Raw genomic sequence first — 25,344 nt, forward strand, 5'->3', positions numbered from 1 at the left:
TAACTCAGATCAGAATGCTCTGACTTTCCAGTGTTTCGTGTGAAAGGCAGATGGGCAGGCTCCTTGTTTTCATCCCCTCTGCAGAAACAACAGCTCTACAGAACACTTTCCAAAGTCACAGCTTCCTAAAGGAGTTACATATGAGAAAACGGAAATTCATTTAAACTTTCCTAAACAATTAAGTACTTAACCAAATTCCAGAAATGTGACACAAAGTTATAAAAAAGTTCGTTTTATTTAGGCTGCAATGTATAGATTTAGTTTTAAAACAAGCTTAATATACAGTTTAATTATTACCACCAGTTTGATTTATCTTCAACAACCTAAGAAGAGAATAAAGTTCTACTGTACTAGTTTAAGAAATCTGTTCTGGAAAAAAAAAAAAATCCATTCTGTGTAGAAACACTTATATTAATTCTCCCAGAGTTTAAAGCTTTATAATCAAATCATTTTAGCCCATTAAGGACTTTTAAAATTTTGCATAATATCCTGAAAAACACTATTTTATGATACTATCAACAAAACTCAATGCCACTTTCTCCAATAATAAAAATATGCTTTTGTAAACTGTTACTTTTTAAATGACGTGAAACCAAAGAAAACTGGTTGCTGGTTTTAAAATCCTCTTGTTTGGAGAAAAATATTCTATGCCTTACTACTTGTTGCCATGCCTTACAGAGATAGGGTCTATAGTCCGCATCTGCCTCACTCGGATGGTTCAAGGCAGAAGAAGGCCCTTCTGTCCAGTTTGAGGTTTTCTGCATTATACTTTGTGTTGTTGCAAAAAGAACCAAGCGATACTCATTTACGAGCTTCTCTAAGAACTGAGCACATTTCTTCAGGGTATACTCCTGTAGGTTAACACTTTCTCCTCCACTGACGCGGTCTATCCAGTAAAAAGCGGACAGGCTATCCAAGATCAGAAGGCAGAGGGAAGGGCGGCTGCAAACCATGCTTTCTAGTGAGTACAGCGTGAGGAGCAGCTGGGTGTTACTACTGCAGTTCACCAGAAGCAACCTTCCGAGGCAGCATTTTACCATTTCTTCAGAACTCTGGGATAGTCTATGTTCGAGAATTGTAACCAGCCGAAGCATATCAAAGTGATAATCTGTGTCAATAAATAAGACTTCTACTTCCAGTCCCCCTTCCGATTTTGGGAGTATACATCGTGCTGTTAAATGATAAAGCATTTCTGTTTTTCCTGTTCCCTCTGGACCATGAAATTCAAGAATATCACCTGCGTAAAATGTAAAAATGTCAGTCAAAATGGAGCAGCACAGTAACGGCAGGCTACAAAACGAGAAGTCTGCAACAATGTGTAAAAACACATTTACCGGAATGTCAAAGAAAAATCTAAATCCATTTGCCAAAATGGATCCATATAAGCAAATACAAATAAATAAGGAAATTAAACCATTAAGTTTCACCTCTGAGGAAGGAGCTGGCTATTAATTAGCATCAAGAAAATGTGAAAAACAGAATGGCAAGGTTGAAAGGCACCCAAGGAAGTCTCCTGGGGAGGGGTCCACATGCACTCACACTGAAACTGGCGATAAGCTAAGAATAAAGTGCCAGACCTCTGGTCTTCCAAAAATCTATTGATTACTATGGTACACAGCATTTCTGGTACCTGATTACCCACTATACATTCTCTCCTTTTCCTTAAGTATAAAACCTCAATTTGGGGGTGGGGGAAAGCAGTGCATCCAGCTGAAAAACTATTTTTCTCCGTATCCCTTGCAGAGAGGGGTCAGCATGAGACACGAGTAGATTTCTGTTGGGGGTTGCTAAGTTTCGCTTTCCTGGTACAGGGGCCACTTCTGCTCTGCCACGCCCCACTCTGGAGTGAGTATAAGAGGGACACCCTAAGTAGGGTGGGCCCTAAGAATGTGGAGCAGGAAGACAAGAGGTGCCCAGGACTTTGATGACACTATGGGAACCCCACACAGTTATGCGGGGCCTGCCTCTATACACTTGTGAGGTGAGGAAAATAAGTCTCTATCAGGAAAGCCCCTAGGCTGGACTTCCGCGACATGCAGTTGAAACAATCCCTAATTAGGGTTTCTCGTGTTACTGGCATTACAGGCAGAACAATGCTTGGTTGTGCAGTTTCGTACGTACAGAGCCTCAGGAGTCCACAGCTCTCAGGCCTAAATGCCAACAGCATCCCTCAACTGAAAACACCCCTCCACATTTCCAATATGCTATCACTTATTCTTTGCTATAAAAATTTCTTGAAATTGTGCCCAGCTGGAATGACATCTGCACTGTAAGTTATTTTCCTAGCATTATAAGTGTAAGTAAACCACTCTGAACTTCAAAGACTCCAAATCTTTTTCTATAGATGACTCTCTTCCAGTGAGGACAACGCAAATTAAACACCTGGGTAAACTGTTCCGACTCCGGAGTTCTTCAAAATCCACTCTGGACAGTGGCTTTCCAATTCTTGCTAGTTTGTTTCCATTTAATTTATGGCTGAACCACATAATTGGAAACACTGTTAAAATGCAGATTCTTAGGCCCCAAGCAAATTACAGTCTGAGAATCCAGTTACTTTATTTCCTGTTACTACTAACAAACCATTGTAAACTGGAACGCTCACAAAGAATGTGTAAAAAATCTAGCATGTTACCACTATACCATATTTAAAGTACTGTAAAACTTCAGTTTCTACCATAATCTTACATGCAATTTGCAATTCAAAATTTAAATAAAAATGATCACCCCACACCCCTCCCCCAAAAGATTTGAGACTCAAGAAGTAAATCTATTTTCACAATAACAATTGTTCACTGATGCTCTTGCTGAAAGTTAACATAGTAACTAAAAAACTATTCAAGCCAGATGTTATTCTCTCTCACTACATGACTAAGGAGCTAAACTGAAATCAACCCTTTACCTACAAATAAGAATTTACTTCCCTATATTAGAGAAGGAGAATAAACTACATGCATTAGATGAAACATTAACATAGAACAGATATTGATGGTAGTGAAGGAAAGCTGAAAACACAGTTTAGCAAGACTAATCTGAAAAGTTTGCAGGACAGTGAACCACGCAGAAACACAGTATCAACAGACTGCACCAGACCTTCCCTTTTTTCCCCAGAAAGAGGCCTATCAATAGCAACTAAGTTTTCTATTACACTTTACAAATGAAAAGGGACAACTTGATGATATCTCATTTGATCCTAATAACAACACTCTGAGGTAAGAAAGCAAACTTTATCATGTTCCATCATCACAGTTATCATGCTTTATATTTTTTTAAAGATTTTATTTATTTATTTATTTGACAGAGAGAGAGAGAGAGAGAGAGAGAGAGAGAACACAAGCAGGGGTAGCAGCAGAGGAAGAGGGAGAAGCAGGCTCACCAAGCAGGGAGCCCGATACGGGGCTCAATCCCAGGACCTTGGGATAATGACCTGAGCCGAAGGCAGACGCTTAACAACTGAGCCACCCAGGCGCCCTCATGCTATATAATTTTTTAAAGATTTTTTTATTTTTAATTAATCTCTACACCCAACATGGGGCTCAAACTTACAACCTTAAGATCAAGAGCCACACACTCCACTGACCGAGCCAGCCGAGCACCCCTCATGCTATATGATTTCTGACTATTTCATTATATTTCCTGTATGCTGCTTTCAGGTTGGCACTTTACTATTCTATCTCCAGCACAAAACACAGTATCTTTCGAATGCACTTCATCAGATTACTTTGAGAACTTCTTGAGAGACATCTAAAAAATGAAAATTAAGTCCTATCTGGTGAGGGGTAAAGGCCCCAAAGTGAACTCTGAACATCGCATTTCAAAGATTCTATTTATTTATTTATTTATTTATTTGAGAGAGAGAGAGAGAGAGAGAGAGAGAGAGAGAGAGAGAGAGAGAATGAGAGAGAGAGAGCACACGAGAAGGGGGAGGGTCAGAGGGAGAAGCAGACTCCCTGCCGAGCAGAGAGCCAATGCGGGACTTGATCCCGGGACTCCAGGATCATGACCTGAGCCGAAGGCAGTCGCTTAACCAACTGAGCCACCCAGGCACCCGTGAACATCTCATTTTGAAAGGAAGCAAGTCAGATAGGGGAATCACAGGTAGGAGGTGTTGCACTGGTCACAGAGTCCAGCAGGTGCAAAGGCCCAGGACCAAGGCTGGAAATAAGAGACTGACACAGGAGATAAGCCAGAACAGGAACAAAGTGCCCAGTGTGAGTCCAGTGCCCTGCCCACGGCCCCTGGCCCAAGGGGTGCTGACACTTCGGTTCTGTCAGCTCTTCAGTCCCTTCACATATTCAGAAGGTGAGGGTAAAGCTAAGGTAGTGATGTAAAGGTTCTATTCAGAGACAGGGTTGGAAGTACCCATGCAAATCATATACTTAAGGAAAGCAGGGATTTTTAATTCACATTATCACATAAATATCCTAACAAGAATTTAGCTTTCAAAATACTATGTTAGCTAGATGTCACAAAATAAAAATGTCTTATAACACTAGGATTTAAGATTCAAGACAGTTAATAAAAGTGCAGACATAATGATCTGAGAGTAAGCTACACAGAAACAGAGAACAGAAAGCTCAATTTGGTGAGTGAGAGTGAACAAAAAATTAAGAATAGAGGCCAAAAACTCACCTCTTGGAATGCATCCATGTTAGAGGAGTCGGCATGAAGACATATAAAAACAGAAATTTAATATAAAAATTAGGAGGAAAATGGCACAGAACATGAAAGGTTTCAAGAAAATGAAACAGTACTAAAAAACATTAAATGCAGCACAAAATTTCTAAAAGTAAAAAAATGGCCGGGGAGAGTTTGGGAACAGATCACTGAATTGGTCCTGGATAGTACCTTACAGCAGTAAATGTGTAGTTTGCAAAACCACCTTTTTCTTTTTTTTTAAAGATTGTATTTATTTCTTTGACAGAGAGAGACACAGCGAGAGAGGGAACACAAGCAGGGGGAGTGGGAGAGGGAGAAGCAGGCTTCCCACTGAGCAGGGAGCCTGATGCGGGGCTTGATCCCAGGACCCTGGGACCATGACCTGAGCCAAAGGCAGATGCTTAATGACTGAGCCACCCAGGCACCCCCAGCAAAAACCACATTTATTATAAATATTATTTTTATGAACCAAACTTCAAAATCAGATACTCGGAAAAGAGATGGAAGGGCTCTCCAGGGAGCCCTCAGCATTCTTCCAAGAATCAGGCTGCAGGGAAGGCAGGGGGCACACAAGGAATTAGGGGAAAAATATGATGGTCTACATTCATTTAAAAAGTAAAAATATTCAACAGCAGTTTTGTGAGGCTGGAGTCAAATGAAGACAACCAAAGGTAGGAGAAAGGCAACATATTCTGAAGTAAAAGGGAAGAGACTCCACAGGGAGACAGAAATACATGACACTGGCCAGAGTTAAGTGTGAGCTATCTCTGGATATTTCTGGAATCCTCAGAATAGGAAAAAAATGAAAACCTAGCCAAATATTTTCTTGGAGAGAAGGTGGTGCTCATAAACATCTTTCAGCATAACTCAAAAAAGTCTCGAGCACTTGCTTACATGGTTTAACAAGGTTTGCTAAATCCATACATTACTAAGAAATAGATTACGTAGTATATGGATTCCTCACATTCTTGGTTTGGCATGATTGAGATGAGGCAAAGCTTAAGGTGAAATCCCTGGTTAGGAGATGATTAAGGGGTATATAAAAATACTCTTTTCCTTTTACAGATTAATAGCAAAGCAGTAAAAAGGTCATTTGTAACAACTGGGGAAATAAAATATGCAAACTTGCAAATTACACATAAATATTATCATTAAGGTCCCAGATTCTCTACAAATATGTTTAATGATCAACTGAAGTCAGTTTTGCTGATTTTATAAACATTTACTGTTTAATCATCACGTCAAAAATCATATTCAAACATGATGTTCTACAGAGGGGCACAGTCCTTTTAGGGGTATTTGAAGTCACTATCTTAAATGTTTCTGAGAGCTGTTACAAAAGAAATCATACCCTTGTCCACTCAAAGTATTGGGTATGACAACTTGCAGTAAAAAAAACAACAACCCCCACCACCACCACTAAACACACATACACACGCACATACCCCAAAAAACACCTCTACAGTTTGGCACTTGACAAATTAAACTAAATCAGAAAATCTGGATGGTTTGGCCTTGATAGTTGCTCTCACAAATAGAATGCTGTAAGGGATCTGGGTAACAGATTGTCAGAGTGAGTTTATGAATCTGAAGATCCTTCAAAATAAGGATAAAAAAGAAAAGCCAAAAAATACATCATCTTGGTACCAACCTACTAATTGTGTAACAATATGTTGAATTTGCAGATTACAATCATTACAGTATGGAAGAGGTAATGAGTTGGTATATACTACTGAGTAACTACTACAAAAAAGCACTTAAGAGATGTTTACAATGGTGTTAGAGCTTTCTATAATCCCTGAGTGTCGTACTGCTTCAGTGTGAGCTTCCCCAGTTTCTGATAAACTACTGTTGTTGATAAACAGTCCTTCTAATACCAGTCTTCAGTCTACTGCTCCCGGGAACACCCATCAAACTGGATTTACAGCTAAAATATCGACAGTATTTATTAAATATTGAAATTAAAATGGTGTTAATCCAAACTAAGTAAACTTTTTTGTTAGTGACTGAACATGATGGTGTTTTTGCAGTTTCTACAAATGTAATATTCAAATGTATAGTGGTGCTGTGAAACCATGTTTTTGTGTCAGTTTCATAAGGTCCAACTTAATAATATCCTTTCTGATAGAACAGAAAGTTCAATCTTTTGTCTAACATGTTTGGCAAAAGTTGTCTTTATTACTGATAGTTCAGAAAATTGTTTGCTAACAGATCTGCTTTATAAAAAATAGTACAGGGAATCTTCTAGGCTGCATGAAAGGATAGTAGAGAGTTACTTGAACCAAATGAGTTAATAAAAACCACAGGTAAATGCAACTACATAGGTAAATATGAAAGACTGTATATATTTATATTTGTAACTTTTTTCACTCATCTGACTTAAACAAATGAATTGAGTAATAATTTTTTGTTATAATACATTTTCTTTCCTGTAATGGCTTTTTAATTCTTGCATTAAGTCAATTTTAGAAGTGTTTATGGACATACAATGCATAGATACATAATTTGTAACAACACAAAGGAAGGGGGAGGAAACGGAGCTACCCAGTAGCCAAGTATTTAGAAAATATTGAAATTAAGATGGTATTAATCCAAATTAGATTATTTTAAATTAAGATATTAATTGTGTGGGGTGGCTGGGTGATAGACATTGGGGAGGGTACGTGCTATGGTGAGTGCTGTGAATTGTGCAAGACTGTTGAATCACAGATCTGTACCTCCGAAACAAATAATGCAATATATGTTAAGAAAAAAAAAAAGATAGCAGGAGGGGAAGAATGAAGGGGGGAAATAGGAGGGGGAGACGAACCATGAGAGACGATGGACTCTGAAAAACAAACTGAGGGTTCTAGAGGGGAGGGGGTGGGGGGATGGGTTAGCCTGGTGATGGGTGTTGGGGAGGGCATGTTCTGCGTGGAGCACTGGGTATTATGCACAAACAATGAATCATGGAACACTACATCAAGAACTAAGGATGTAATGTATGGTGATTAACATAACAATAAAAAATTAAAAAAACCTAATGATGTAATGTATGGTGATTAACATAATAAAAATTAACAAAAAAGATATTAATTGTGACCCTCAGAGCAACCATTAGGAAAATAACTCAAGGGTGCCTGGGTGGCTCAGCCGGTTAAGTGTTTGCCTTCAGCTCAGGTCATGATCTCAGGGTCCTGGGATCGAGCCCCGTATCGGGCTCCCTGCTCCATGCATGGAGCCTGCTTCTCCCTCTCCCTCTGCTGCTCCCCCTGCTTGTAGTCTCTCTCTCTCTGTCAAATAAATCCTTTTTTTTTAAAGGAAAATAACTCAAAAAAATAAAGTAAAAGCAATGACCAGGAATAAAAACGGTACACTAGGAGCACCTGGGTGGCTCACTTGGTTAACTCTTGCCTCCTGATTTCAGCTCAGGTCAAGATATCAGTGTTGTGAGATCAAGCCCATGTCGGGTGGGGCTCCGTGCTGGGTGTGGAGTCTGCTTAAGATTCTCTCTCCCTCTCCTTCTGCCTTCCCCCAACCCTTTAACAAAATGGTACACTAGAAAATATTTATTTAACACAAAAGAAGACAGTAAAGGAGGAAGAGAGAAACAAAAAAGATATAAAATGTATATAAAAGAGCAAAAGACAGTCATAAACTCTATCTTATCAGTAATTTATTTAACTAGTAAGTGCCTTCAACAGTCCAAACAAAAGGCAGAGATTGGCAAAATGGAATAAAAACACATGCTTCAACTACAGGCCATCTACCATAGACACACTTTACCAAGCCACAAATAAGATTGGTAACAAAAGGATAGAAAAAGATATGCCATGCAGACAGTAACCAAAATATAGCTGGTGTGGTTATACTATTACCAAAGTATACTTTAAGACAACAACTGTTATTAAGAGAGGAAGAAGGACATTTTTGTTTTCCATGGTGCTAACAGATGGCATAAAATTACCATTTTTAAGTGTACAGTTCAGTAGTGTTAAGTTACATTCACATTGTTGTAAAACATCTCCAGAACTTTTCTATCATGCAAAACTGAAACTCTATACCCATCAAACAACAACTCCCCTTTCACCTTTCTCCCCCAGCCCCGGCTACTACCATTCTACTTTCTGTTTCTATGAATTTGTCTGCTGTAGATTCCTCGTAAGTGCAATCACAGTATTTTCCTTTTTGTGACTGGTTCATTTCACTTAGCACGTCCTCCCAGTTTATCCATGTAGTAGCATGACAGGATTTCCTTCCTTTTTAAGGCTGAATAATATTCCCTTGTCTGCATATACCACATTTGGTTTATGCATTCATCTCTCGATGAACGTCTGGGTTGCCCCCATCTCTTAGCTATTGTGAGTACTGCTGCTATGAACATAGGAACGCAAATACCTCTTCAATACTCTCCTTTCAATTCTTCTGGAGATCTTCCCAGAAGTAGAATTGTTGGATCATATGGCAGTTTTTTTTTTTTTTAAGATTTTATTTATTTTGAGAGTGAGCGAGCGAGTGCACGCACGAGCAGGGGCAGGAACAGAGGGAGAAGGAAAGAATCTCAAGCAGACTCTGCACCAAACCCAGAGCCCAACCTGGGGCTCGATCTCATGACCCTGAGAGCATGACCTGAGATGAAATCAAGAGTCAGATGCTAAACCGACTGCGCCATCCAGATGCCCCAATCATATGGTAGTTCTGTTTTTGATTTTTTGAGGAAACTTCATACTGTTTTTCATAGTGGCACCATTTTATATTCACATTAACAGTGCACAAGGGTTCTAATTTCTCTACAACCTCACCAACACTTGTTATTTTTTTACTGTTTCCATCCTAATGGGTGTTAGGTGACAAAGAAGGACATTTTATAATAATAAATCAATCAATCCATCAATAAGGTAAAATAATAAACTTGTACATGCCCAACAGTGCATGAAGCCCCAAAATATATGAAGCAAAACTGAGAAATAAAGGGAGAAATAAACAATTCAATAGTAATTGATGGAAACTTCAATACCCACTTTCAATACCAGATAGAACATTAGGTTAAAAGATCCAACAAGGACAGGAGACTTAATGCTAAAAATCAACCAGAACTACAAAACATCAAGAAAACACTCAATCCAACTAGAGCAGAATATACATTCTTCTCAAGTGCACATGGAACATTCTTCAAAATAGACCTTACATTCAGAAATAAAACAAATCTCAATCAATTAAAAAGGTTGAATCACAGAAGACTGCTCTCTGATCAGAAAAGAATGAAAGCCGTAAATCTTGACCTTGGATTAGCCAATGGCCTCCTAGCTATGATACCAAAAGCATGAGCAATAAAAGATAAAACAGATAAATTGGACTTCATCAAAATTAATAACTTTGTGCTTCAAGGGACACTATCAAGATAATGAAAAGACAACCTATAGAATGGGAGAAAGTATTTTCAAATACTTTGAAAGAAAGTATTATCAAATATGTTTGATAAGGGACTTGTATCTAGAATATATAAAGGACACTTACAACTCAGTAAGAAAAACACAACCCATTTTTTTAAATGGGCAAAAGATATGACATTTCTCCAAATTACATATACAAATTGCCAACAAGCACACGCAAAGATGCCTAATATCATTAGCCATCAGGGAATGTAAATCAAAACCACAATAAGATATCATTTCATACTCACTAGGAAGGCTATAATCAAAAACACAGACAATGACATTTGTTTGCAGGATGTGGGAAAATTGGAACTATTCTACACTTCACCCCTGGTGGCAAGTAAAATGTGTAGCTGCTGAGGGAAACAGTCTAGCAGTTCCACAAAAGGTTAAACACAGTTGCCGAACAAACCTAACAGTCCCTCTCGTGGGTATTACCCATGAGAACTGAAAACATCTATCCACAGAAAAGCTTGTACACAAATAATCACAGCAGCGTTATCCGTAACAGCAAAAAGTAGAAACCCAAATGTCCATCAGCTGATGAATGGATAAACAAAAAAGAGAGTATTACTCAACAAGAAACAGAACTATGCCACAACAGAAAACTTGAAGATTATGCAAAGTAATAGAAGCCAGTCACAGAAGACCACATACTGTATAATTCAATTATATGAAATATACAGACAAGGCTATAGAGTCATCAAGTAGATTAGTGGCTGCCTAGAGCTGAGGGAGGTGGGAGCAAATGGGGAGTGACTGCTAATAGGCACGGCTTTCTTTTGGGGTGATGAAAATGTTCTAAAATCACTTGTGGTGATAGATGCATAAATGTGAATACTACAAATCATGAAATTGCACACTTAAATGGGTGAATTATATCTCTACAGAGCTCTTCCACTAAAGAATAGAAACACAATGCCAGCACAGTACCTTTCTTTAAGTTTTCCTTAGTGTAGAAGCACTGCGGGGAACAAGTGGGCATGTCCTCTCCCTTCTACGTAAGTATTAACAGACAACGGGATACCTAAGGACTTTCTTGTGATTCTCAAACTTCTAAAGAATTAAAAAATAAATTATAGTAACAAACTCCCTCAAAAATACTGTGTCAGGATAAGAGAGGTATTTAATCTATTTATTGCAGATGAGCCAAACTTTATCTCATCTGACACAGATAATGAAGACTTAAAAGTGTTATGATCTATTTCTCACTTTTTAATTTTACAGGTTAATCCATATAGCCGTTTGCTACGAGTATGTACATATAAATGAGTATGTCAGAAAAAAACATGTTTTATAAGCCTTAATGTATGACACTGTATTTTGGTTTGAGATTGTTTTTACCATGTACAGATGAATCTTCATCAGCAAACAGATATGGTTCTATTTCTTTCAAGGAACTTCTACCTTCAAGTCGGCCAAGGAGCTTGCAAAAGAAAAAAAGAAGAAAAACCCATTACTTAAAAATATAAAATCTTAGAAATCTATATTTACACAATTTTCCAAAAGTCTATAAAAAAGACTAATTTAGTCTTGAGGATTTGGAGGAAATTATGAAACAGGAAAAATTATGTTCGTTTATTCAGAAAATATTTCCTTTTTTGTTTATGTGTCAAATACTGATGGCATAAAATGAGTTCCTGCCCTCAGAAGAACTGATAGTATAGTTTGGGAGATAGGACCAAACTGCTAATTACAAAGTATTTACCTTTCTTATGTGTCCCAATTTTCTCTCACTATACTTAATACACTTGTTATACATATACCAGCTTTTAATCTGTCTGCTTATTATATTGTCAATTCTTTATCTAGTAGTGGGAGGGGACAAAGGAAGAGTGGAGAAAAACTGCCGTTGAAGAGCTCCCGCCGGGATTTGTTCGGTGAACAGAGCACAGGTGTGACCATAGCCAGGGTGCAGAGGCTGTTACTCCGCATGTAGGTGAACCGTAAGCAGATTCACCTGCTAGAGCTTCTAGCACAAAACAGGAGATACAGAAGTGCTAAGAGCGGAAGTCAGATCACAGAAGGCCCTACATGCCATGTTTAGGGGCTTATTCTCTGGTTTGTAGACAAAAGCAAGGGATTGTAAGCTATGTAGTGAGAAGCAGTCTAGAATAGTTACAGTAGACAGTTGGGACTTCAGAACCAGACCTACTAGCTCCCTCCTCTGGGCCTCAGGTCTCTCATCATTCAAGTGATAACAAACAGAATCTCCCCTCCCGCAGTTGTTGAGGATTCAGGGTATTAAAAAAAGTGCTTGACACAGAGTAAGCACTATGTTAAGTACAGCACAAGCTAGCATCATCTGCATTTCAAACAGATTATCTTGGTGGCTAGCAGGGAATGTATCTGAAAGTAAAACCAGATATGCAGAGTAAGCTGGAGTCTGTCACACTAATCTGGAGGATGAATGCCCGCACCTAGACAAAAGTAGTTAGGATGACAGCGAGCAGAACTGCATGACTGATTTAAATGTCAATGAGGGACATGTAATCAAAGATATCAAAGCTGATTCTCAAGTGTCTGAGAAATCAGCACAGATTTGACCACTCTTCCATACAACAAAAGAGAAAAAGAGGGAACAAAAGCAGTCACTCTACTGTTTTTTTTTTTCTAACTGAAGCGAAGGTTTTGAAAAGATTTCCTGAAGTGTTGAAAGGGTACTATACATTAATTTAGCAAATGTTTATTGAGTTTCTGTTACATACAATGCACCATGGCAGGTAAAATGCAGACTACAAAAGATGAAGACAACCTACCCTCAAAGAACTTGCTGTAACCGTCCTCTGGGAGATGATATTTTATTACAAAAGAATGTAAAGCACTGCTCACTACACCAGAGACACAGCGCGCCGAGTTAGCGCAGATTGGGCAGGCATATCCGAGGTTAAAACTCTCCTCCTAAGTATTCAGACACGATCGTTCTCGCTGAGTTGACACCTGCACTGACCGTGGACCAGTGGAGGCGGGTGAAAATGCTGGCCCAACCGCACAAGTGGCACCAAACTGTCCCAGCACACACGGCGTTCCTCACCACTCACAGAAAAAACGCAAAACCAGCAAAACTAGTTTTTCATAAGAATGCCTTTGATGAGGCGGCTAAAAGTATTAGTTCTCTTAAATCATGACCCCTGAGTACTTTAAATCATTGTGATGACACAGGCTACATACTACCAGTAAAGAATTTAACCTTGATCAGAGAGGTCTGGCCTTTGCCCTTGGCCCCTGGGAGGTCATCTCCAAGTCTCCTGGAATATCCTGCCTGATCAAAGTATCTTTGTTTACCAGGGAAGCTTCCGCCACACCAGACAGTCTAACAGTGTGACTTAGGGTTGGGGCTTTGGATCAATTTGACCTCTGGTCTCAGGGGGGCCAGAGAGTGAGCTGTGTCTACATGAGAGAGCCCCAAGAAGATGCTGGACACCAAAGTTCAGGGGATCTTCTGTGGTTGGCAGAACGTCACAAACTGTTGCTGGGAGAACTGAGCACCATCCACAACTCCACCAGGAGAGGACGACTGGAAGGTCTGCATTTGGAATTCTCCTGGACTTTGATCCATTACATCTCCTCCTCTGGCTGCTTTTAAATCTGCATCCTTTCCCTGCAGTAAACCATAACCATGAATACAACTGCTTTCAATGAGTTGTGAGTCCTACTGAATTGCTATACCTGAAGGTGGTCCTGGGGACCCCCCAACTTGCAATTAATATCAGAGTTGAGTATAGTCCTAGGTATCTAACTCTTTGTGTCTGAGGTAAAGTCAGCTCTGGGGGACGTCCCCAACTTCACACACAGATGAAGGACTTCTCCAAAATGAAATGCAATCATTTTGTTTTGCTTTGTTTTGTTTTCTCTAGTAAAAGCACTTGTGTTGAATATTTGAGTTGGATGCTTTTTTCAGTCGGCTACCCTTTTATTTGAAAGAACAACTAAAAGACAAACTTTGATTATACAGACTTTGGTATGTGGCATTTTGTTGAAAACAAAGAAAGTAAGCTTGTCACTTCAAGAAAACTGACAGTATTTGTTGCCAATGATAACATCTGAATTTTGGAAAACTCATCCACCACTGTGACCTTGACAGCTTTCCAAAACTTAAGGTCCTTTTTGGTGAAGTCACCAGTGTTTTAATGAATGTGATTTTTTTAAATAATTATTTAACAAAACACGCCAATACTTGAAAGATCTGTGTAATTCAGTGAACCAGTATCTCCAAATGACCAATGCATGATGTTAAATCAGTCCTGGTTAAAATATTCACTCCAAGTGTTAGACCAATCAATGATTTTAACATATGAAAAAAAAGTCACTGATGTAATTTTATAGTCTATGTTGCAATTAACTTTTAGGAAACTACTATCTTGTCAAGTTTTGGTACAGAATCAAAGAAAACCCACAATTATCTAAAAAGACCTTCAAATACTCCTACTTTTTCCAACTATATGTATCTGTGAAAGCCCAGAGAGTCTTCATGTACTTCAACCAGAACATACAGTAATAGACTGGATGTAGAAGAGATGAGAACCCAGTCAAGTTCCATTCAACCAGACATTAAAGAGATCTGCAAATATGTAAAACAGTGTCACTCCTCACATTTTTTGTTTAGGGAAATAACTATTTTTCATTAAAATACTTATGATAATACTCAAAGGGATTATAATTTGTCACTTGCATATGAATGTAAATATTTAAAATTCTAAATTTCTCATGCGGCTCTCTCTCTGGAGCTCGCCCGCTCTGGAGATCTTGTGAGTGTATTTTTCGCTTTAATAAACCTTCTCGCTTCTGCCTTTCAATAAATAGATATAACCCACATAAACAAAAGCTCTTGGTGACAAATACTAACTGCACTTATTGTGGTGATCACTTAGCAACATAAATATCAAATCATGATGTACACCTGAAACTAATATAATGTTTTAACTATTATACCACGAAAAAAAAAAAAACTCCACAAAAAAATGCACAGAAGCTCTTTAAAATCCTCAATAATTTTTAAATGTGTAATGCACTCCTAAAGCCAAAAAGTATGAGAACCACTGAGTTAGAAGATGGAGTCCAGCTTGAAGGACAAGAAGGAAACTTGCAGGGACAAGATGGAACACATACAATGACTTTATATGTTTTAAAAAGCATGTATACAAATAACTATCCTCATCAGAATGATTAACTTAGGAAGTTACTCCAACTGTTTACTCTTATTGTCACTCCTCAAGATATTTTAGAATTCTCTACGTGAGAATTCCTGGTAAGAAAACTATTCAAGAAAACTTTATATTGGCATGACATCTGGACAGAGATGGTATTACCCCTCTTACCAAACTGGCTAACTGCATCTGATTTTCCACTCTTATTAAAAAATCAAATTCATTTTCAAAGGATGAAAACTTTCCACCATTGAGAATATTCAAAATAATGTTTTACAATGCCAAAGCAGTCTGTTTCTCTTTCAAATAAATAAATAGTAAAATCTTAAAAAAAAAAGAAAAAAAGGGGGCGCCGGGGTGGCTCAAGTAGTTAAGCGTCTGCCTTCGGCTCAGGTCATGATCCCAGAGTCCTGGGATCGAGCCCCGCATCGGGCTCCCTGCTCTGCGGGAGGCCTGCTTCTCCCTCTCCCACTCACCCTGCTTGTGTTCCCTCTCTCGCTGTGTCTCTCTCTGTCAAATAAATAAAATCTTAAAAAAAGAAAGAAAGAAAATACTCTAAAAATCTGACATAACCTATTATAGAAATTAAAATTAATGATGTCCAGATTTAAGGAATGAACGGAAAGAAGCCAGGTATAATCAATCTGGAGTTTCTGAAGGGCAGAAAAGAGTTTGTTAAAAGGAACCCAAGTTTTGCTAGACAAGACACTTTAACCCTTTTAGGGAAGATTAACAATCTGAGCTTGGTGAGGGATTTCTCTTGATTCTCTCAGCAATCTTTCTGAGGCCAAATTTCCTATTTCGAAAAGAAGGCACAGTGGACACAACAATTTTAGCCTATTTGGCAGTTTCACTAATATTGTTAATTAATAGATTTTACATTTGGTTTGTAAATGAGTATCTGCTAGGTTTTATCATAACAATAGCCATCAACTAATAGCTACTATTTGTGCTTACTGTGGTTATCAGCAGTACATAATTTATATACATTATATCTTTTAGTTGTTACACTAGCTCTATTTGTTATCATTCTGTTTTTCAGATGAGAAAACTAGTGGATGCCAGAGCCAAGATTTAAGAGATCTCTTATGGCTCCCAAAGCCTGGAGAGTTCTGTGCTCCACTACCTCAGAGTCAGTATCACCGAGACTAATCAAGTCTGAGTACAGAGATGAAATGGTTTTTGGACCTACTAAGCTGACGATCAAACCGGTCCAAACCGGTCCAAGATCGCGTCCAGGCAATTACCTGGTCTCTTTCAACCATCTCTGTTAGTACTCCCTCCAACAGCAACAAGGAGCCCTAAATGTTTCAACAGCAGCATTACTGCCATAGTAAGTATATAATCTGCAAAGGGGGTAATACTCTATTGTATAGATATCCACTGGTAAACATTTCAGCCAAGTCAAGTGTATCCCAGGAACTGAGTGAGATGCTAGGGCTACACAGATGTAGCAGACACAGTTTCTATCTTCAAAGAATTTAAGAGGGGAGAGTCAGAAGGTTACAAAAATGCAATCAAGTACTGAAGCTGCTACAAGAGAAATCAGGCAGGGTGCTGCGAAGGTGTGGGAAACTAACGCCATCTTGGACAAATCACCCCGAGGACCAGTCAGTGACCTGGGACCTCCTGGAGCACAGCACCCCTCCCAACATTCTTTCCTTTTGTTTAACCACACCCTTAAGTACACCCTTAGGGCATAACATCCTTGACCTGCCCTGGAGCTCTGACTATGACACACAGCCATTAAACATTCTCCTCTTGGGTGGTCCCACAGCAGTACTTCCAACCTCCTCCGGGCAAGAAAAGCCCTGTCTTGTCTTAAGGGAGGTGGGATTGAGATTTACTCATCTTGAGGCTGCCCGGAGACAGGCTCAGTCAGCAAGTCCCCTTACAAGCCATTTCACTTCAAGCTGGACTTGTCAGCCTTTCTGTTCAGTCTCACGGTCAGTTCTAATTTGTGGGAGGCACCCTTAATTTTGAATGAGAGATTTCGTATATAGTTCTTTTAAATACATTCAAAATGTGCCTTGATAGAGAAATGCTTTTTTTCTTTCTACAGGGAATATCCTTTGCCTAGTCTCTCATTTAAATTTCTAAGGCCAAGACTACTAAACAAACAATACTATACATTCTTCAAGGCCACCTCCTTCCATGAAACTATTATTGTACTTAACACATTACATCCCTCATCTGGATGTAAAAGCTCAAAAGGAAAAGAATCTTATCTTGGCTCACAATGGACTCCCAAAACGCTTTTGTTTGGCAGAAACTCAGTAGCTCCCTGTTAAATTAAAGGTAAACAGGGCATAGGTAGGCAGGCTTGGGAAGGATGGAGAATGTAAAGAACCTCAAACTATTTTGATTTTCTTGTTTGGACAGTCTGCAAACTTCTACCAAACAAAAGTCCATGAGTATTCATGTCCTCGAAGTTCTTCATACTAACAAAAGTCCATTTCCAATGCAACTGTATACCTTCAACACTTAGTAAGTAGAATACCTACCATACAGATGTTTTTAAAGACCATTTAGTTATGGAAAAGCTTACCCAAGAGCAGAAAGAAGAACTTAAAGATCAAACCAACCAGAAATGAATGGCATTAAGGTAAATATATACACATACATATATATAGCTCATTTGGATAAAGGCTCATTTCCCCTGACCTTTTGTAAATAAATCTGTCTGCAGATGGACCCCAGCAGCAGGGTTGCAAACCGCTTAAGTATAAAAGGCTACTCAAAGGGGCTTCTGGGTGCTTCAGTTAAGCGTCTACCTTTGGCTTGGATCATGATCCCAGGGTCCTGGGATGGAGCCCCCATATCAGGCTCCCCGCTCAGCTTCTCCCTCTGCTTCTCCCCTCAGTTTGTGCTCTCAAATAAATAAATAAAATCTTAAAAAAAAAAAAAGCTACCTAAAGAAGCAAACATTCTAAACCAAATATTCCCACCCCTGCCCCATAACAAGCCTGGATTTCCCACCTACAAAATGAATACAATTCTTAGTTTTACTACTCATATGTAGAGGAAATTCAGGCAAAAACATGTTAACTATAACACAGGGAACATAAGCGAGGAGCTGGAATAAGGAAGCAAGGGAAAGCAGCAGCTAGGTGAATATGTGTGTGATTGATGTAAAATTTGGATCTCATGGTAGTTCCATAAATTAGAGGGCCAATTCCCCTTCACATGGGAAATGAGGCTCCTCTGCCACTTTAGAAAAATTCAACTGTCCCTTCAGGGCAGAGTACTGGGCCTGGCTCTTCAATCAAGCTTGAAGAACTAATGCTTTTATAAAAGCAATCATCCTGTGAGAGGAAAAGGAAAAATAAAGTAAAGCAAAAACTACTATATATACACCTGACAATTTAAGCAGCATGAATTTCTTTTTTTAAAGTTTTCAATTCCAGTTAACATATAGTGTTATATTAGCTTCAGGTGTACAATATAGTAACTCAACACTTCCACACATCACCCGGTGCTCATCAGGACAAGTGCCCTCCTTCATCCCCATCGCCTGTTTCACCCATCCCCCTCCCTCCTCCCCTCTGGTAAGCATCAAGTTTGTTCCCTATAGTTAAAGAGTCTGTGTCTTGGTTTGTCTCGCTCTTATTTTTTTCCCCTTTAAGATTTTATTCATTTGAGAGAAAGAGAGCATGAGCTGGGGGCTGGGGAGGGAGAGAGGACAAGCAGACTCCCCGTGGAGCAGGGAGCCCGATGTGGGGCTCGATCCCAGGACCCTGGGATCAAGACCTGAGCTGAAGTCAGACGCTTAACGACTGAGCCACCCAGATGCCCGTTTGTTTTACTTCTTAAATTCTTAAATGAATGAAATCATATGGTATTTGTTTTTCTCTGACTTATTTCTCTAGCTCCATCCATATCACTGCAAATGGCAAGATTTCCTTCTTTATGGCTGAATAATATTCCATTGTACGTATATACCCCCTCTTCTTTCTCCATTCATCTATTGATGGATATCTGGGTTGCTTCAATTATCTTGGCTACTGTAAATAATGCTGCTATAAACACTGTATCCCTTTGAATTAGTGTTCTTGTGCTCTTTGGGTAAAATACTCAGAAGTGCAACTGCTAGATCTTAAGGTAGCTCCAGTGTTTTTTGTTTTTTTTTTTTTAAGATTTTATTTATTTGACAGAGAGACACAGCAAGAGATGGAACACAAGCAGGGGGAGTGGGAGAGGAAGAAGCAGGCTTCCCGCTGAGCACAGAGCCCGATATGGGGCTTGATCCCAGGACCCTGGGACCATGACCTGAGCCGAAGGCCGACGCTTAACGACTGAGCCACCCAGGCGCCCCTAAGGTAGCTCTAGTTTTAACTTTTTAAGGACCCTCCATGCTGTTTTCCATAGGGGCTGCACCAATTTGCATTCCCACCAACAGTGCACAAAGGTTCCTTTTTCTCCACATCCTGGTCAACACCAGTTGTTTTTTGTATTGCTCATTTTTGCCATTCTGAAGGTGTATAAGCAGCACTAATTTCTAGCAGAATTTGTAAGGTCTAAATTTTAAATTTATGATATCCCACAAATGAGTAATTCCATTAAATGCATTCTTCAGATTTCATCAGGAAGTTATATCAAACTGCTTCAAATTTTCATTTAGATAAAACAAATATAGGGGCACCCGGGTGGCTCAGTTGATTAAGTGTCCAACTCTTGATTTCGGCTCAGATCATAATCTCAGGGTCGTGAGATCAAGCCCCACATCGGGCTCCAATGGAGTCAGCTTGAGATTCTCTCCCTCTGCCCCCCTCCCCACTCGCACGCTCTCCCTCTCAAATAAACACAATCTTTAAAAAAAATGAAATATATGCACAGTCCCAGAAAGAAACAGTAAAGCACAAAATCAAAATTACAGGAGCTTAATGGTGGCAGAACACTTATTCTCACCTTGCATGTGAGGATCTCTGCTGGAGAAATACTTTGGCATAGTCTCCTACCCTCTCATTCTCTCTTCCCCAGGGAAGACCTTCTAATGGGTTATTTTAAGAGCAGGTACTACACACCCATGGATCATCCCCTTCCTCCCTCCCAACGGCTTTCCTACAGAAGTATACTTTCTGCTGTGTTCCTATACTTCAGTCTAAAAGGAGAGCACTCAGGAATGAGCATTTGGCAACAAAAGTTGGCTGATAACCTAGACCAGAGAACTTTTAGTGGTACAGTGGGAGACCGAAGCCTAATCACCATGGGCTAAAGAATGAATGGGAGATAAGAAAGTGAGGCACAGAGCACAAACTGCAGTGCTGAGGAGTAAAGGAATGGGGCTGGGTGGGGCGTTGACATCTAGGGAGGTTTTCTGCTTTGCAGTTATTGTTTTATGTTAGGATACCAATGGAAATGACTGGTGGAAAAGAAGACTAAAAATGCAGAAACAGGGACATGTGGGTGGCTCAGTCAGTTAAGGGTGCTGGGATCAAGTCCTGTGTTGGGCTCCTTGCTCAGCAGGTAGCCTGCTTCTCCCTCAGTTTGCTGCTCCCCGTTTGTGCTCTGACAAATCAAAAAAAAAAAAAAAAAATGCAGAAGACAGAAAAATGACCATAGGAGTGGGAACATCTGTAGCAGTGAAGTCTTTGAGAAGGAATGGGATGGAAAAAATCTAAGTGGAGAAGTTGCCCCCCCCCTTTTTTTTTTTAAGATTTTATTTGAGAGAGAGCCCCCGCCTGAGAGCCCCCGCTGGGGGAAGAGTAGAGGGAGGGAGGAAGAATCCCAAGCTGACTCCAGCTGCGCACAGGGCCCAAGGCACCCAAGGTGGGCGTGGGCCCCCCCTTCAGCCCCCTCCAGCTCCCCGCGCCTCCCCTCGATCTCACGATCCTGAGATCATGACCTGAGCCAAAACCAAGAGTCAGATGCTTAACCGACTGAGCCACCCAGTCACCTCGAAGTTGCAGTTTCTTTTCTTTTCTTTTTTAAAAGATTTTATTTCAGAGAGAGATTGAGAGAGAGAGCGCGAGCATGAGGAGGGAGGGCCAGAGGGAGAAGCAGACGCCCCACTCCCCACTGACCAATCCCGGGACTCCAGGGTCATGACCTGAGCCGAAGGCAGTCGCTCAACTGACTGAGCCACCCAGGCGCCCTCGAAGTTGCAGTTTCTTCGAAGCAAAAATATTTACTCTGTTTTAAGGAGGAAATTCAGAGAAAAATCAGTGCATATATTATCAAGATAGACTTTATGAAAAAGCAAGAATTGCGATATTAATATCTGATAAAGCATACTTCAGAGGAAAGAAAATTCCTAGAGACAAAGAGGTACATTACAGAATGAATAATAAAAGGATCAATCCACCAAAAAAGACGTATGATCCTAAATGTGTACATATCAATCAGAGCCTCAAAATACAAGAAGCAAAACTAATTAATACAGGTGAAAGGAGAAATAAACCAACCCACAATTTTAGCTGGGACTTAACAGTCACCACTCTGCAATGGATAGACTTACAAACAGAAAATCATTAAGGATACAGAAGATCTGAACACACAAGATCTGACTCATGTATATAAAACACTGTACCCAACAACAGCAGAATATACATTTTTTTCAAGTGCCCATGGAACATTCATCAAGACAGATCACATCCTGGGCCATAAGACCTCAACAAATTCAAAAGAACTGAAACCATACAGAGTATGTTCTCTGACAATGATGGACACAAAGCAGAAATGAGTAACAGAAAGACAACAGGAGGGGCACCTGGGTGGCTCGGTTGTTAAGCATCTGCCTTCAGCTCAGGTCATGGTCCCAGGGTCCTGGGATGGAGCCCCGCCCGCATCGGGCTCCCTGCTCGGCGGGAAGCCTGTTTCTCCCTCTCCCACTCCCCCGGCTTGTGTTCCCTCTCTCGCTGTGTTTCTCTGTCAAGTAAATAAATAAAATCTTAAAAAAAAAAAGAAAGACAACAGGAAAATTTAAGGGAGTTCCCGTGAAATTTTTTTTTCAATGACGCATGAAGCAAGGCAAACGAGGGGAGAGGGAAGAGAAGATATTAAATTTATCCACTAAAGAAACAATTACTGACTGCCTACTGTGGGCTAAATATTGTTCTAATCACTGGCACTAAAGGAGTAAACTCAACGGACAACAAAGTCTGCTCTCATGACCTTTAAATCAATATAAACTGTCAGTTGTGCTAAGAAGAATAAACTGGATAAAAGAATAAAGATTAACAGTAGGCAAGGTAAAAAAAAAAAAACAGGTTATTTTATTGTAAACTGTAGTCAAATGCTGGTCTTTAAATCAAGGGTTCATTATTACGTTTTCCACTTGCTACCTGGCCTACCCTAATTCCATCTCTAGAATAGGTTAAAATATTTTTTGCAACTTTATTTTCTTGGAAGACCCTGTATGAAATGTCTTTTCCCTACTACTCACAAAACGTGGGAATGGTTAGCTGCTTTTTAAAGTTGTAATTCTCATGAATTAAAAATTTAAAGTAGTTTGTTTCTTGGGCCAGTTTTTGACTTCACGTATCTTCCTCAACACAATGCCTCCAAGTAGAATCCATAAATTACTGTAGCATAATGTGCAAAGGAAGAAAATTGTGTCCAAACAAATGAAGCACTAGCCATTGAGCGCCCAAAGCACTTAAAGGAAGAGTTTCACTTAGCTGGTTTTCTTAACAAAAAGAAGAAAGAATAAAGTAGCACCTATTGCCCAGCTTCCTGTTCCCCTCCAACCCTCTGTACTCCAAAGCAGTATGAGCCAGGCAATCTGGCTTAGGGTCTCCATGCAGACACGGCAGGCCAAGGATATGTGGCTAAATTTTTTGTTCAATGATGGGGCTGTGCTAGGCTCTCATTATTTTTTTGAAAGATTTTATTTACCTATTAGAGAAAGAGAGTGCGCAAGCAGGGGGAGCGGCAGGCAGAGGGATACACACACACCCACCCCTGGCAGAGAGCCCGACGGGGGCTTGATCCCAGGAACCTGGGATCATGACCTGAGCCTAAGGCAGACACTTAACCGGCTGAGCCACCCAGGGACCCCAGGGCTCCCATTTTTTTAGATACTAGGCTTGTTCTGACTGCAAAAGTCATTTATGTTTAACCTTGGTTTCAAACGATCATCTAAATAAGTAAGGTTTTAACTGTAGTGGCTCTTATACATGCAGTAGCTCTACTCTTAAGGAGCAAGGGTTGGTAAACTATGGCCAGCAGGTCAAATCCGAAGTTTAAAAATAATTGAACACAGCCATGCTGATTCGTTCACCTCTCTGTGGATGCCTTCACATTATAACTGCAAGGTTAAGGAGTTCTGACAGAGAACCCCTGGCCTGCAATGCCTAAGTAGTATCCCGCCCCTCACAGGAAAAGTTCGTTGACTTATGGCTCAGTCGGTTGGGCATCTGCCTTCCGCTCAGGTCATGATCCCAGATCCCTGGGATGGAGCCCCATGTCAGGCTCCCTGCTCAGTGGGGAGCCTGCTTCTCCCTCTGCCTCTCCCCTCCACTTGTTCCCTCTCTTAAATAAATAAATAAAATCTTATTAAAAAAAAAAAACAAAAACAAAGAGTATTGCTTCTCTCCCTCATCTGTGTAAGAGATCCTTCCTAATCCACCCCGGCCTATTTCTCAGTACTCACTGCCCAACTCCACTCTCCCTCACTAGCTTTGTTCCAACTATTCAGCAGTACCTGCAGTTCCCCTAAATAAGCCGTGCTCTTAAGGCAAGAACCCACGTTAACTGCTATTCTCTTTGACTGCCACCCCCTCCTTGCCAAACCGATTTCACATGGTTCTTTTAAAAACTCAGTCATCTGGGCGCCTGGGTGGCTCAGTTGGTTAAGCGACTGCCTTCGGCTCAGGTCATGATCCTGGAGTCCCGGGATCGAGTCCCGCATCGGGCTCCCTGCTCAGCAGGGAGACTGCTTCTCCCTCTTGACCCTCTTCCCTCTCGTGCTCTCTCTTATTCTCTCTCTCTCAAATAAATAAAATCTTTAAAAAAATAAAATAAAATAAAAACTCAGTCATCTGCTCCTCCTAACTAGATGCCTGCCCCTCTATTGGGCAGCATGCTTTCCTACATATACTGCAATTTTTAAGTCGGACTACCTTACTAGTTCTTCAATGGCAGAAGTTGTTTCTTTTGTTTCTTACTCCAATTCCTTAACCAGTGGCTGACACGTTGTAAGTCCTCGAAACTTCCTGGTTCAATTCCTGAATAAATTCTTGCAGGATGTCAAATAGCTGGCGTGTTTTTTGAGATGCTCAAGCTGGGAGAGCGAGGGCTTGATGCCATAAGCAGAGATGTAGAGAGTAGAGGGAGAAGGGGAGGCAACCTACCCAAACATTGCCTGTCCTGGCTAAACGTCTATAAATTCTCCAGCTGACAATCCCTCCCTCTTCCTCGCTTCTGTTGCCTGGCTTACCATTTCTGACCGCAGTTAACGTGGGACAGACTCGGACCGTCAGCCTAGCGAGCAGGTATCAGGATTGCACACCTATCTGTGCACGCGGTGGGGGTGCCTTCCTCCGCCTCCGCTCGAAGCGCGCGCGTCAGCCTGCCCTTCTCAGAAAACTCCCAGGTACCGGGGGCCGGCTCCGGGTGCGAAGGCGGGAGGGGTCGGCCGGGGGGCTGCAGTCCAGGGCGGCTCGCCCTCCCTCCGCCGAGCGCCCCGCGCGCCGGCACGCGCCCCGCCTCCCGCGCTCTCCCGGCTCCCTCGGCCGCCCACCGCCCTGTTCTCCTCTCTCTCGCTCCCGTCCCAGACTCGGCGGCTCTCACCTCCGTCCCAGACTCGGCCCTGCGAAAGTCACTACACATCGCCCCGGAGGCTGGGCTAACCAGACACTCAACTTTCCCGCCACTAGCGCCATTTACCGCGAACGGAGGAAGTCCCGCAGCCAGTCAAACGCGCTGACCCGTGAACCGGGCGCGAGCATGCGCATTGCGCCCGCCCTGAGCCGGGGAGGCGGCGGGCATGCGCAGTAGTGTGTACTGGCGTCCCTCGCCCAAGTGACGTCAGACTCCGTCTCCTAGGAGACCCAGAGGCAGCTGGTGATTTTTTTTTTTCTCTCATAAGCTTCAGTTCGTTTTTATTAGGTAAAACTAGCAGCATGTACTTTTTTTTTTTTACTATAAAAAAGCAGTTACTGAGTACGCAGGGCTTTTTGTCTGTT

The 25,344-nt window shown here is 40.8% G+C and overlaps 1 protein-coding gene across 2 annotated transcripts; it reads right to left on the reverse strand.

The window, feature by feature from the left end:
* Nucleotides 1–308: 308 nt before the first annotated feature.
* XRCC2 (X-ray repair cross complementing 2) lies at nucleotides 309–25,076 on the reverse strand. 2 transcript variants are annotated; one of them, XM_028089238.2, is made up of 3 exons: nucleotides 24,950–25,076; nucleotides 11,415–11,496; nucleotides 309–1,237 (listed from the first exon to the last, which is right to left on the reverse strand). In XM_028089238.2, the coding sequence occupies exons 1-3, from the start codon at nucleotides 24,986–24,988 to the stop codon at nucleotides 516–518; spliced, it is 843 nt and encodes a 280-aa protein (XP_027945039.1). In that variant the 5' UTR covers nucleotides 24,989–25,076; the 3' UTR covers nucleotides 309–515. The 2 variants fall into 2 exon arrangements, with proteins under 2 accessions (XP_027945039.1, XP_027945040.1); XM_028089239.2 differs by lacking the exon at nucleotides 24,950–25,076 and adding an exon at nucleotides 24,597–24,742.
* Nucleotides 25,077–25,344: the final 268 nt, after the last annotated feature.

The sequence above is a fragment of the Eumetopias jubatus genome, unplaced genomic scaffold, assembly GCF_037043125.1.
Source record: "Eumetopias jubatus isolate StellerSeaLion01/CBP00866 unplaced genomic scaffold, mEumJub1_p1.0 scaffold_14, whole genome shotgun sequence".
Taxonomy (NCBI): Eukaryota; Metazoa; Chordata; class Mammalia; order Carnivora; family Otariidae; genus Eumetopias; species Eumetopias jubatus.

Coding starts and splice junctions, on each gene's coding strand:
- XRCC2 (XM_028089238.2), bottom strand. CDS start 24,988: ATGTGTAGTGACTTTCGCAGGGCCGAGTCTGGGACGGAG. Junction 11,497..24,949: donor GGGCCGAGTCTGGGACGGAG/GTGAGAGCCGCC, acceptor TTCTTTTGCAAG/CTCCTTGGCCGACTTGAAGG. Junction 1,238..11,414: donor TGAAGATTCATCTGTACATG/GTAAAAACAATC, acceptor CATTTTACGCAG/GTGATATTCTTGAATTTCAT.